This window comes from Eleutherodactylus coqui, chromosome 11, assembly GCF_035609145.1.
Source record: "Eleutherodactylus coqui strain aEleCoq1 chromosome 11, aEleCoq1.hap1, whole genome shotgun sequence".
Classification (NCBI taxonomy): domain Eukaryota; kingdom Metazoa; phylum Chordata; class Amphibia; order Anura; family Eleutherodactylidae; genus Eleutherodactylus; species Eleutherodactylus coqui.
The window spans coordinates 109,889,117-109,903,453 of NC_089847.1; the positions used below are offsets into that span (position 1 = coordinate 109,889,117).

Genomic DNA, 14,337 nt, shown 5'->3' on the forward strand with positions numbered 1-14,337 from the left:
TCTTTTAGCAACCCCTTAACGGTCTCTACAGACATGCAGTTATTGGGTATAAATTGGCTGGGCCTCCTTAAAGTAGCACTAAAGCTAGAAATAAATAATGAACGTAAACAGATAAAGACTTCCAAAAAGTGAGGGAAATAATATTTTCAACAGGTTCCCAAAACAAGTAGACCATCTAGAAATTCTGCAGAGGACATAGAGGTTAATCTCCTGCTGTTCTGGTCCATCTATAGCTGAAGACCAATTGAAGGCCGGAGATTAGTCAAGGGGTGGGGCCTGACAGTCTTTTTGTTCTACTGCAGATGGGAGAGGCTCCAGCTGCAGACAGTGGTCAGGCATAGAACAGTGAGGAGGCTTACCTCCTTGTACACAGGAAAGACTTATTTAGACTTGATGGGACATTTATTAGCTTCCCTGAATTTTCTTTGCTTAGTGGTCCTTTAACTCAAGATATTTATCTAGTTCATTTCTAACCATGTTCAAGAATAGGAACATGGAGGCTATTCTATTTCAAATGGCTGATCATTGATTGTAGACGAACATGTTTATACCACAACATCAGCACTAACCAAGACATATTGTTTAGTATACTTGTGTTCATAGTTTGGAATAACACATCATATTACAATGGTTTCAACTACAGAATTATTATGATGCAAAAACAATGCAGTTCCTAAAAACTGGACAGCTCATGTTCATGTGCCTCATAGCATAGGAACAAAATAAAGGGAGGACCTCTCTTGGCATCTTCCTGGACACGCCAGGATGAAGAGCCACTGCAAAGAGTTCCCCCCCACCCCCCACTTTGGAGGACCTAGCAGTGCCATGTACTACATGCAGCTGATTGCTAGAAGATCCCCCAGTAGAGAAGGGGTTGTTCAAATGGGCAACTCCTTTATATGGACAAATAAACTCTGCCACATCTACAACCCATATTCCCAAAAAAGTTGGAGCTGTGTAAAATGTAAAGAAAAAAGAATGCAATGATTTGGAAATCTCATATGACCATATTTTATTCACAACAGAGTAGACCACAAATCAGAAGGGAAAGTGAAACATTTTTTCATGTCATTTAAAAAAAATAACTCATTAAGAAATTGATGGCAGCAACACATCTGAAAAAAGTTGGGACGGGGTTAATAAAAGGCTGGAAAAGTAAGCGATACTAATGAAAAACAGATGGAGGGACAATTTTCTACTAACTCACATGACTGTGTATAAAAAAGAGCAGGTTAGAGAGGCAGAGTATCAGAAACAAAAAAGTTCTGAGGTTCACCAATCTGTGAAAAACTAGTCTAGAAATTGTGAAACAACTTCAGAAAAATGTTCCTTAATGTTGCCAATATGGTTAAATTCACTGAAGTTGGGGATCCCTTTCATAGCTTTTGGACTATAATTATAAACTCATTTCTACCCTTTCATTACATGTCTACTTGGGTCTCGTCCATAACCCCTTAATGATACATGACATATAGGTATGTCTTGTACATTCAGTGTTTGTATGGAGGATTATCGGGAGCCGATCCCACTCCATACAATGTGGGTACCGGCTGTTTCTTACAGCCGATACCTGCCGGCAACAACCGGGTTGTTAATCCTTTAAATGCTGCTATCAGAACTGATTGCCTATTAAGCCATGCCTGTGGTGTGGCTTCGTAAAATGCTTGCCAGATCACGATACCATAAAATATTATGCTATTACATTGTACTGCGTGATCGCAAGTTCAAGCTCCCTATGGGGACTAAAAAAAAACGTTTTTATTATTAGAAAAAAAAATATATGGAAATCATAACCGGCTTGTCCCCCAGAATAAAGTTGTGTCACTTTTACCACAGTGTGTACGCCATAGAAACAAGACCCACCCAAAGATGATAGAATTACATTTTTTTCCATTTCACTCAATTTAGAAATTTTTAAAAATTAATCAATACATTATATGGTACATTATATAGCACCATTGAAAAATACAACTCGTCCCGCAAAAAATAAGCCTTTTGCGGGACGAGTTGTGTTTTCCAATGGTACCATATAATGTACTGATACATTTAAAAAAATTTCTAAATGGAGTGAAATGGAAAAAAAATGTAATTCTACCATCTACGTCGATGGATAAGTAAAAGAGTTATGATTTTTTTAAGGGGACAGAAAAAGACAAAAATAAAAAAAAAGGGGGTCCTTAAGGGGGAAATGTTTCTCTTTAGGGCTCCCACCCACTGGCGTTTTTTTTCACTGCGAAATTCGCACGTTTTTTTTTTCTACAGGGGGTCTATGGGACTTGTAAAGCTAAAATCGCGATCGCGCAAAATCGCGATTTACCGCGAAATCGCGATTTTGCGCAATCGCAATTTTAGCTTTACAACTCCCATAGCCCAAAGACCCCTGCAGAAAAAAAAAAAACGCTGCGAATTTCGCAGTAAAAAGACGCTAGTGGGTGGGAGCCCTTAGGATGTTTATGCTTCTGTGATGCAATACTTTTATCAAATGTTCAATGTTGAACGGTTTCAGTACTGCATACTTTATGTTAATTTCTGTTAATTACTTGAAAAACATTAATCTTGTTAATTACTTGAAAAACCTTAATCTTCAATAAAGAAGCAGTTAAATAAAAAAAAAAAAGCTGTATCCTGCAAAACAGAAGCCGTATATCAACATAATCTAAAAATGCCGGCATCTTCTCTGGGCCAAACCTTGATTAAAATGGACTGAGGCAAAATTGAAAACCAGTCTGTGGTCAGATGAATCAAAATTTGGAATTCCTTTTGGCTTCGCAGAAGAAGAGTCCAGGGGCTGAACCGGCCACCTGCAGCACAGACCTTTCAGCAATAGAAAACATTTGGCACATTATGTAACGAAAAATCCGGCAAAGACGACCCAGGACTGTTGAGCAGCTAGAATGCCACATCAGACAACAAAAAGACAACATTCCTCTCCCAAAACTCCAGCAATCATTTTCCTCTAGAGTTGAGCGAACGTACTCTGCCGAGCTTGATGCTCGTTCGAGTATTAGCGTACTCGATGGTGCTGGTTACTCGAACGAGCATCAAATCGTGTTCGACCCCGCCCCAGATTTTGGCTCCTCCCTGCTGTAGCACGCGTCATTGGCAAATTTTTTTGTCTGGCAGGAAGGGGAGAGAGGGAGAGAGAGAGAAAACACGAACCAAGAAAGAATTTTAAGAAAAAGCTTGGCACCCGGCATCCCACATACAAAAATGCTCGAGTCTCCCATTGTAGTCAATGGGGTTCGTTACTCGAGTAGAGCTCTCGAATTTTACGAAAAGCTCGACTCGAATTACACGGACCCGAGAATTTGGGTGCTCGCTCATCTCTATTGTCCTCACTTCCCAGATATTTACAAACTGATATATAAAGAGGGAATCCTATACAATGGTAGACGTAGCTCCGCCTCAACTTTTTTGAGATGTGTTGCTGCCATCAATTTCTACATGAGTTCATTTTTTAAAAATGGAATGGAAAAATGTCTCCCTTTCACCATCTGATATGTTCTATGAATAAAATATGGTTATATGAGATTTCCAAATCATTGCGCCTCCCAACTATTTCGGAATTGGGGTTGTACAAGGAAACAACTGAAAACAGCCATCTGTGCATTGATTGATTTTCGACTTACCTTCATGGATTCCACCAAATACATGTAACTTGGGCCTGACCCTCCTTTGCACCGTATTGAGAAGCTCTACACACCCGACCCTCTGTAACTCTTTAGGGACCCAGTCCCGGAAACCTGATGCACATAAAAAGAGAAGAAAAGACATCATCGTACTTAATATTCCATAAAAAAGGTGGTTCCTCCTTCTAGTCGTCTTTTGCTGGAAACCATAATTCATGTAAAGGTTTATTACAATATCTGTAATAGAACACCGGCCATTAAACGCCAGCAGAGTGCTTTTAAGGAGCCTCCACTCTATCTCTGTCAGAACGTTCCATTTTTGGGGTCTTTCTAAGATAATGAACATTTTCTTTTCCCACCAGTTTGATTTATAAAAGCGAGGGTGATGGAATTAACTTTATTCCTCGGAGTTCCTCTCCGGTTTTTCCCGGCAGTAACCTAATTATTTAGCCGTTCCCTTATCCTCTTCTCTCATTTCTTTTTTTTTTTTGTATTCAGGCTCTTACTTAATTGCATTTTTTTTCTCATTTAGCTGGGAAAATATTAGAAAGGGTGTTTAATATCTCAGCTTTATCATGTACCCAATGATCTGCTGCTTTTATCTATCCTTACGAGTCACAGGTGGACCGCCGCCCTCTGCTGCAGATACCATTACTCCAGAATACTTAACTGCTCTGCAAAAAGGATGTGCTGGGAACGGAAATGGTGTCTCGGAATGAAACATTTTCCTACATCAGTGATGTGATAGGATCTAAAAGAGTTATCGCAAGGATGACACCGATACTCATTAACAGGCTAAAAGCTTCTAATAGTTGATATAATTGGTAATAGTCATTGACTGCCTGACACACTGACAGTTTGACCTTTACACAGTCTCTAGAGACGGAAGATAACGTGAGGAATTTACTGTGTCAGATATTTATACACTAAGATATATTTCAGTAACAGATTCAGATAGATAGATATGAGATAGATAGATATGGGATAGATAGATAGATATGGGATAGATAGATAGATAGATAGATAGATAGATATGGGATAGATAGATAGATAGATAGATAGATAGATAGATAGATAGATAGATAGATAGATAGATAGATAGATAGATATGGGATAGATAGATATGGGATAGATAGATAGATAGATATGGGATAGATAGATAGATAGATAGATAGATAGATAGATATGAGATAGAAAGATATATATGAGATAAATAGATAGATAGATATGAGATAGATAGATGATAGATAGATATGAGATAGACAGATAGATAGATAGATAGATAGAGGATAAAAAGGTAGATATGAGATAGATAGATGATAAATAGGTAGATATGAGATAAATAGATAGATATGAGATAGATATGACATAGATAGATATAGATAGATAGATAGATAGATAGATAGATAGATAGATAGATAGATAGATAGATATGAGATAGATAGATAGATAGATATGTGATAGATAGAGGATAAATAGGTAGATATGACATAGATATGACATAGATAGATATGAGATAGATAGATAGATAGATAGATAGATATGTGATAGATAGAGGATAAGTAGGTAGATATGAGATAAACAGATAGATATGAGATAGATAGAGGATAAATAGGTAGATATGAGATAGATAGATATGATATTATATAGATAGATAGATATGAGATAGATAGATAGATAGATAGATAGATAGATAGATAGATAGATAGATAGATAGATATGTGATAGATAGAGGATAAATAGGTAGATATGAGATAAACAGATAGATATGAGATAGATAGATAGATAGATAGATAGATAGATAGATAGATAGATAGATAGATAGATAGATAGATAGGAGATAGATAGATAGATATGAGATAGATAGATATGAGATAGATAGATAGATAGATATGAGATAGATAGATAGATAGATAGATAGATAGATAGATAGATAGATAGATAGATAGATATGAGATAGATTGATAGATAGATTGATAGATAGATAGATAGATATGTGATAGATAGATAGATAGATAGATAGATAGATAGATATGTGATAGATAGAGAGAGAGAGATAGATATGAGATAGATAGATAGATAGATATGTGATATATAGATATGTGATAGATAGATAGATAGATAGATAGATAGATAGATAGATAGATAGATATGAGATAGATAGATAGATAGATATGAGATAGACCGACCATTTAAGTAACAATTTAACTTTTTCTGCTGATGAAATAACATTTCTTAATGAGTTTACCTGTATGTATTCCTACCTAAATCCACAGTTAAAACTATTCTGCAGCTTCAGCTAAAAACTCAACTCTGCTGTATGTGGACTTTATGGGTCAAGGAGAGAGGACTTTATTAACCAGAGGGCTAAAAGTAGGGGGGAAAAGGGGGATAGATATGTTGTTTTTTTTAGGTTACAATTCAATATTAGGCAAGTATATCGCTACTGCCTAAACTGCCCCTTTAGAAGCCGTTCCTGGTCCTCTTAATGCAATCAACATTGTAGAATCATTCTCTGTTGGACTTATATTCTCAGAATGCAAAATGAGTAAAATTCAGTTAAGGGTCCTTTTAGACGTCCCAATTATCGTTTGAGCGAGCGAACAAGCAAGTGACGTCATCGCTAGCTCGTTCGCTCTCGTGCAGACTGCTTAGACAAGCAGATGCATTGTTGGCTCGTTCAACGACAATTATTCACAATCACTCAGTCTTTCACATTCATATTATAAGCAGATGTGATTCGGTCATTGGTTTGTGTTTAGACCAGGTGATATTCGTCTGAACGATTTTTTGAATAACCCGGATCCGCCTAAAAGCGCTTTGATACAGTAAGAATGCTATATAAAGTCCTGGAAATTTAATTGTTTGTGCCTCCAGTATAAAGTCAGTGAGACCAAACTTACTAAATATCTGTTGGGGTGTATACATAGTGGAAGATTACGATATAGACTCACCTACAGAACTAGGGTTACGATTAAGGTCATTTCATCCGAAATGAGTCAGCTGTCATCACTTGGTGACATTTATGGCTTTTACAAATATTGTATGGAAATTTCCATTCTTTTGACATCACACTGGACACTAGTTTTTTTGTCTACATGCTTGTACCGTTGAATGGAGTGGAGTCCCTGCATGTTGAGTGCAGATTAGAGCTCCGGTTACAGCTAATGCCCCGGTTTTGCTTTGCTCACATATAGAACACATTGACCAGCATGGCAAGAGATGCAAGCGGACAACTTATGGAAGCAGAAAACGGATGCATACAACCCATACGGCTGCAATTCAGACATACAAATTAAAATTAGTCCATTAATCATGGACCAAAATTATGCATGTCAAGAATGAAAAACTACTGTTCTACTATGACAGGCCATCAATGGATGATTGGCGGGCTTTCCCACATAAGATCCCCATGGATCAGCTGATTTTTGATGCCACTGTCAATGTGGTCAGTGCTGGGTGCAGATAGCGCTAAAAACATTGCACCAATCCAGTTTGGTACTGCAGGCACAAGTCCCAAAGGTGTGTCTGCAATACCTACCTGGACCTCTGCACTAGGACAGTGCAATCTGCTTCCTTTGCAGTCTCTGCTGACAGCAGCACTAGGAATCAGCTGATCGTTAGGGATACTGAGTGGCAGACCCCGCCTGAGGATAGGTCATCAATAGAAAAAACGCCCAAAGTCACAGACAACCGCTTTAAAATAGAGGAGTCCCTCATTGAGGACTTCCATCATTTAGCGCAGCTACAAAAACCATCTCTCTATCTGGAGATCTTAGCATGTTCATGCACAGAATAGGCAGCCCATTTTGCTGTGTGTGATGCTTTATGTTACCTGCGGAGGCGCTGCAGGAGAACTTAACAGGTTTTTCTTCAATTCGCAAAGGGTTGGGCAGTGAGGCACCCTGTGGCTCATTATTTGAGAACCCTTCCAGCACATAGATTTGAGCACTGAACTAATTCTTTATCTGAGGGCAATATATGATCCTGGACTCAAATTCCAAAGTACGTTGAGTCTACGGCAGTGTTAAATTCACAGAAAATGTACTGCCAGGAGTGATTGAACTAGAAAGTCTTATGAACATGGCAGCACAAAGGTTAAAATCACAGACTTTCGGAAACTTAAATGAATGCCTAGCAATGAAGTCACCACTAATTGATGGCTCTTAGAGTTTAAGAGCCACTTAGTTCTACAGTTAATGTAGAGAATCCATAAAAGTGAACATCAATTACCTCCCAAACTGCCCAAATAGAAGTGAGAAGAAGGATTAGAGATGGAGCAGGTGAGGCGCGGTACATATATGTAAGTCCATGCAGCACAATGACACACGGTGTCTACTGAGCAGATGGAAGCATCATGCCCACAATTCCATCATTGTAGCGTCTTGACCTGGACTAAACACTGAATGCTTGCTTGCACAGAGGAATCCGACCTTGTGCCTGGCCTGCGACCGCTGGTACCTGTCATTTCTCTTCTCTGTACTGCGGATGGCTGAAGCGGGCCGCCATCAAACATGCCGCCATCAAAGATACGCAGCACAGCAGGTCGTATGTCAGAGCAGAATATGTCCAATTTATTATGGTGATCGCCTCTCAATATATTTAGCACATATTTTGGTCGCCCTTTACACCAGAAAAGCAATTCACTATTTGTAGGTGATTTGTGTAGTGTCCCAGAACATCATCCTGGTCCCCTCCATAAATGTCATACATGTTTGTCCTATGTAGATGCACTGTGCAAGCTTGTCTTGTCATTTCCAGTGTGTGAGTTGCACAGCTGCAGCGCTTGAGAGGTTAATTCTAATAAAATCCAAGTCTGCCTGTAAATGTATCAGTCTGTCATGTATAAACAGTAGTGATTGACAACGGGAAAGAAGTTTCATCAAATGTTCTGGTTCTAGTTCCATCTTGTACATAAGAGTTCTAAAACAGAGCCACATGGAAGCACCTTCAGCTTCCTTGTGGTGAAGATGGAAGAGGCGGAGAGATATCCCATAGCGACTGAATTCTGGATGTGAATGGAGTCAACCCCAAATAAGAGAGCGAGCATTTGTGAGTAATCACTTTCGTTGACAAGGCCAATGCAGAGGTACTAAATACTTTTACAAGTTGTCCTACGTGGCTGTCCAGAGCCAGGAACACTGCGTAGAGGTACGCTCCTTAATTGTCACACCCACGTGTCTCCAGAGTGGGTGCAAATACTGAAAGTCAATAATTGTTGCCAGATTGTCTGTGGAGTGAACCCTACCCCCTTTCCTCCTCTGGAGTGTTCCCTTTCCAGGAGTGGTTCCTGACAGATCACATAGACTGCAGGACCGGTGTCATCCTGTGTTTCCTCCCTGACCGCTCTTTTCTTGCCTGCACTGCATAGACTGTCCCTAGATTGCCTTGTGATAATTGTTTACTGCAGAATTACAAAAGTAAAGTTTATATAGGCCCTAGCCGTTCCTGGGGACCCAAGGTAGTAAAAGACTGTGCCTGTGATTATTCTCCGCCGTGTATCATACCGGTGTGTAGTAACGGTGGCGTCACCTATGGCAACTACTACCCCCATCATTCTGTTTATTGGCATTCCCTATCCTAGGGGTGTCTTTGGTGGCCTGCAATTGTACTCTGGCTTTGGCTGCGTGTCATCCCTCTGGGAAATGAGTCTGGTAAGTGCCGCCATGACAAGCCAACACTTAACCCTCCCAGCTCCCCTTGCATGTCAGTTTTGCTGCCCTATTGTTTTTGCAATGTAATATATATATATATACTAGCTGATATACCCGGCTTCGCCCGAGTTAATTTGGTACTGGTGTTTATCTGGTGTTCACACGGAAAATCTTATGAAGTCGTGGTTACTTTAGAGATATTGAGGAAAAACATATGTTCACCATTTTGCATAGTTCTCTGCGTTACCCAGGAAACACCCCGGGGAGGTAACCATGCGACGTTTCCTTTATATAAAATGACATCAGGAAGTGAGAGAATTAGATTACGTACATAAAATTTGGACGCTAATTCTTTTGCGCATAGAATTGAATAATCGAGTTGGGACCCATTAACTTTTCCTATTTATGACATATTCAATGCTCGTGCCAAATTTCCCGTTTCTATGACACCAGAAAGTGAAAAAATTACATTCCGCACGTAAAATTTTGACGCCAATTCTTTTGCGCTAGAATTGAATAATCGAGTTGGGACCCATTAGCTTTTCCTATCTATGACATAATCAATGCTCGTGCCAAATTTCACGTTTCTATGACACCGAAAAGTGAAAAAATTACGTTACGCACGTAAAATTTTGACGCCAATTCTTTTGCGCATAGAATTGAATAATGGAGTTGGGACCCATTAGCTTTTCCTATTTATGACATAATCAATGCTCATGCCAAATTTCCTGTTTTCTATGACACCGGAAAGTGAGAAAATTAGATTCCGTACGTAAAATTTGGACGCTAATTCTTTTGCGCATAGAATTGAATAATGGAGTTGGGACCCATTAGCTTTTACTATTTATGACATAATCAATGCTTGTGCCAAATTTCCCGTTTCTATGACACCGGAAAGTGAAAAAATTACGTTACGCACGTAACATTTTGACGCCAATTCTTTTGCGCATAGAATTGAATAATGGAGTTGGGACCCATTAGCTTTTCCTATTTATGACATAATCAATGCTCATGCCAAATTTCCTGTTTTCTATGACACCGGAAAGTGAGAAAATTAGATTCCGTACGTAAAATTTGGACGCTAATTCTTTTGCGCATAGAATTGAATAATCGAGTTGGGACCCATTAACTTCTCCTATTTATGACATATCCAATGCCCGTGCCAAATTTTAAGTTTCTAAGGCATTGGGAAGTGACAGATTTAGATTATGTACGTAAAATTTCTACGCCAATTCTTTTGCGCTAGAATTGAATAATCGAGTTGGGACCCAATTACTTTTCCTATTTTGTAGATAATCTATGCTTGTGCCAAAATTCATGTTTCTACGATATCGGGAAGTTGGAGAACTTTTGGCGAGTCAGTCAGTGAGTCAGTGAGGGCTTTCAGCTTTATATATATAGATATATATATATATGTATGTGTGTGTGTGTGTATATATATGTATATATATATTTTTTTTTTAAATTAGTAAGCGGTTAAAAACTGCTTCTGCCTTCTCCTCTGGGTCCTCGGCTGTCACTAACAGGCCAGGACCAAACCTCCTCCTGCAGGAGCTTTCATATATAATAATAATCTTTATTTGTATAGCGCCAACTTATTCCGCAGCGCTTTGACCATTGGTCAAGATTAAAGCCTAGAGCCAAGCGTCGTAAATTTACGATGCTTGGTCCTGAATGGGTTAAATTCCCCTCTTTGTGTTGTAATTCCAGATCTCTGCTTCATGTCACTGAACGAAAACATTATTAACATTTAGATGCTGAAAACCTATTTGGACATAATACTTCTCAAGGCTGAAAGGTTGCTGCAATTGTATCTAGTCTCGGTGAATCAATCCCATGCGAACACGTCCGTAGGGTGTGCCGACACGCAGCTGATCTGCAGTGGGGGAAATATGCAGCAAATCCGCGTCAAAATCCGCACTGTTTCGCTGAATTTAAGTGGTGAGATCTGCACCAAAATCTGCATCAAAACCCACAGCAACCGGTGCGGACTTGCTACAGATTTTGTCCGCTGCAGAAAATGTGCAGCAAATTCGTCACTCGTGAACGCAAGCCTAAATGGTTTTCTCTCTCATTCAATGACAGCAAGCAGAGATGTTGCAAATGCTAATAAAAGTGACAGGAAGCGGAAATGCTATTTTATTAGTTTTCCCCATCATCTAATGATTTTTAAAAAAAGGTGAAAAAAAATAATAAAAAATGCCTTTAGTGCAAAACCCTGACAAACACAGCTCTACTAGACCACACAAACTCGGTTCTGCTACACCTGCAGCAGAGAAACAGGCAACTTCGTTCCAAAAGTATTAAGGATGTGAACCCTCCTTTACCCATAAAAGCTTCCTTTTAATTCAATTTGCGCTAAAACAACTAAAGACTGTTTTTTTGTTTTCTCTTCCCATTAACCCTTTCATTACCGGTGCGCCCCCGCAGGTATAAAATCTCCAATTTTACAGCATGATTTTTATATGAAACATACAATATGAGTATTAACTCCAGCCGACCAGCCGTGCGCAGCCTTATTAACCCCTGCCATGCCGACACAAGACAACGAGAATCCTAGACTAGTCCAAAAAGAGGTTAAATGAAACTCAGCCATGTAGTTTGTCGCAACCTCGCGAAATCTCAATTTACACAGCGGGGATTCTTCAATAAAAGTGTAATTAAGAGAGATTGTGCTTTTAAAACCCCACAAGAAAAACTTGTTACACTACATTGCTTTATGCAGATTGTTTTTAAAAGATAGAAATGGAATCCGGCAATAAGAAGCAGCGTCGGCCTTCTAGGGGGCCCGGGAGGAAGACAGAACGCTGCCGCAAGATCCCCGCGCCGAAGTGATACATCCCAAGATTATTTATGTGTGTATGCAGCATATCTGTGAGCTCAGCATTACCATGGAGATCAGCCTCCCGCAGCCAAATCCAGCTTCCCACTCGCCTGACGGGAGCCGACATGTGGCTCTGCGCACTTCTGTGTCATCTATAGAATGACTGGCGCCGGTGGCTGCTCCCCGGCTTTGGCTAAAGCTCCAAACATTTGGATTTCAAGTCGGTTCTAAGGATTGCAATCTGTCCTACATATTATCGTTCCCTACATTCAGGCATTAAAGTGACCCTCCGGTCTGAGACCAAAGAGGGAGGGAGGTGGTGATGGCGAACTCGATAAGAGCGGCCCGGACGCCCTTCTTGAGCGTTACACTGTTACATGTTATATAACTGTTGGTTCGGGCAGGAGTGTAGCGAAAGGCTCATGGGCTTGGGTGAAAAAGTTTATCTTGGGGCCCCCCAACTTCTCTTAACACAAAGGCTTAACTTGAAGCTCCTGGGCCCCAATGCAAAACCTGTAACAGGGCTCGCAATTATAATGCTTTATTCATAGTACTGGGCTCCCTATATGGAGAAGAGAGGCCTTATGGGCCCCCTAAGGCTCCTGGACCCGGGTGCAACTGCATCCCTGCATCCCCTATAGTTACGCCAATGGGTCTGAGGATTATTTTGAATGCCAGATTGGAGTTGAGAAGGAATTCTTTTTCCTTGAATGGTGAAAATTGGCTTCTACCTTGTTGGGTGTTTTTTTAATTCCTCTGGATCAACATTGGGGGTAATAGGCTGAACTGGATGGAGGTGTGTCTTTTTTTTGGTTTGCCGTTCTTCTCCTTTTCCGTCCCTCAAGTTAGGGGTCCGGTTTTTGGCCCTACAAGATGGTCACTGCAATCTTCAGACTACCTATTAATTCCCCACAGTGCATTGCACAACATCTGTTCTCCGATTGGCCACAACTCTTCATGTGATCAGTACTGGCTAATCCGAGAGCAGTGCATAGTGTATACTAGAAAATCGTCGCAGCCATCTTGGATGGCCAAAAACTGAACCCAAAACCAGCAGATAAGAGGAGCGGCAGAGAAGAACAACTGCAGGTAATATAACCCTGCCCTCCTGTCGTAGGACAAAATATTGTTCTGAAACTGGAGGTTCGCTTTAAAAAGGGAACCTATTATGACCTTTAAGCCCCATGAACTACTTTATGGGGCTCAAAAGTCAGGAACAGGCAGTCTGGAAGTGGTGTTGATACTCATTGAGCGCCCCAATCCAGCACCATGCCCCTGCAAAGTTCACACAGCGGCGCTCTTCTGAGCCCGCTCGGAGCATGCACTCTCCCGTTCATCTCTATGCGCACAGAGCGAGCAGAGAAGTGTCATATTGGGTGCGCGCATAGACTTTGCAGGGTTACAGCACTGGAATGGAGTGCCCAGTGAGTATCATAACAGTTTATAGGGCTCAAAGGTCATGACATGGGAAAAAATACTTTGAACTCACCCAGGGACAGCGAAGGGGATAGTGCTGGGCGACAGAGCAAAAGAGGTCTGAAGAACCGGAGCTCCATGACAGCAGCACTCGTGTACGGGCCGAGGAAGGGAAGAAGCTGATTGGTGGAGGCGGGGGAGCAGAAGCACTTCCCGCTGATGTTCCCCACCAATCAGCGGTACATAAGGGGCGGCAATGCAAAGGTGAGGGAACTAGTAAACAATCGCACCTTTGTTTGCAAGATCATGAATTTGTTTGCGCCATTCTCACTGTAGAGGCGAGATTTGGTATTACAAGTAATATTCCCACTAAATTGGATGGGGACTTTGCCTGTAATACCAAGCCTGGCCACTGTAGCGGGAACAGAGCTGTCTTCTTCCAGCAGAAATGAGCTCAGTGATCGTCATGATCCTGGCTCTTATTTAGGGTTGGTAGTCAGTGCCACATGTGTAGGTTGTAGGGTCTGCACTTAAATATTAAAGCCACTATGTTCAGCACAAAGGATATCAGGCAGATGCAAGGACCATGATAATTTGGATAAGCATTAGAGATGAGCGAGCACGCTCGGATAAGACAGTTACTCGAGCGAGCATAGCTCTTCTCTAGTAACTGCATTCTTGTCCGAGCAGGCTCGGGGCGCGGCGGGGGGGGGGGGGGGGGAGCGGGTGGAGAGTGAGAGAGATTTCTCTTCCCCCCGCACCCCGCTCAACCCCTTTTCCCCGCCCTTTTCCCCGAGCCTGCTCGGATGAGAAT

The 14,337-nt window shown here is 40.9% G+C and overlaps 1 protein-coding gene across 2 annotated transcripts in view; it reads right to left on the reverse strand.

Moving 5' to 3' along the window:
* The window catches only part of MPPED2 (metallophosphoesterase domain containing 2), a 170,643-nt gene that overhangs the window by 2,747 nt on the left and 153,559 nt on the right, over positions 1-14,337 (reverse strand). For both annotated transcript variants that reach the window (XM_066583232.1, XM_066583233.1), the window contains exon 6: positions 3,630-3,743. In XM_066583232.1, the coding sequence (XP_066439329.1) occupies positions 3,630-3,743 (114 nt within the window). The remainder of the gene's footprint in view (positions 1-3,629; positions 3,744-14,337) is intronic.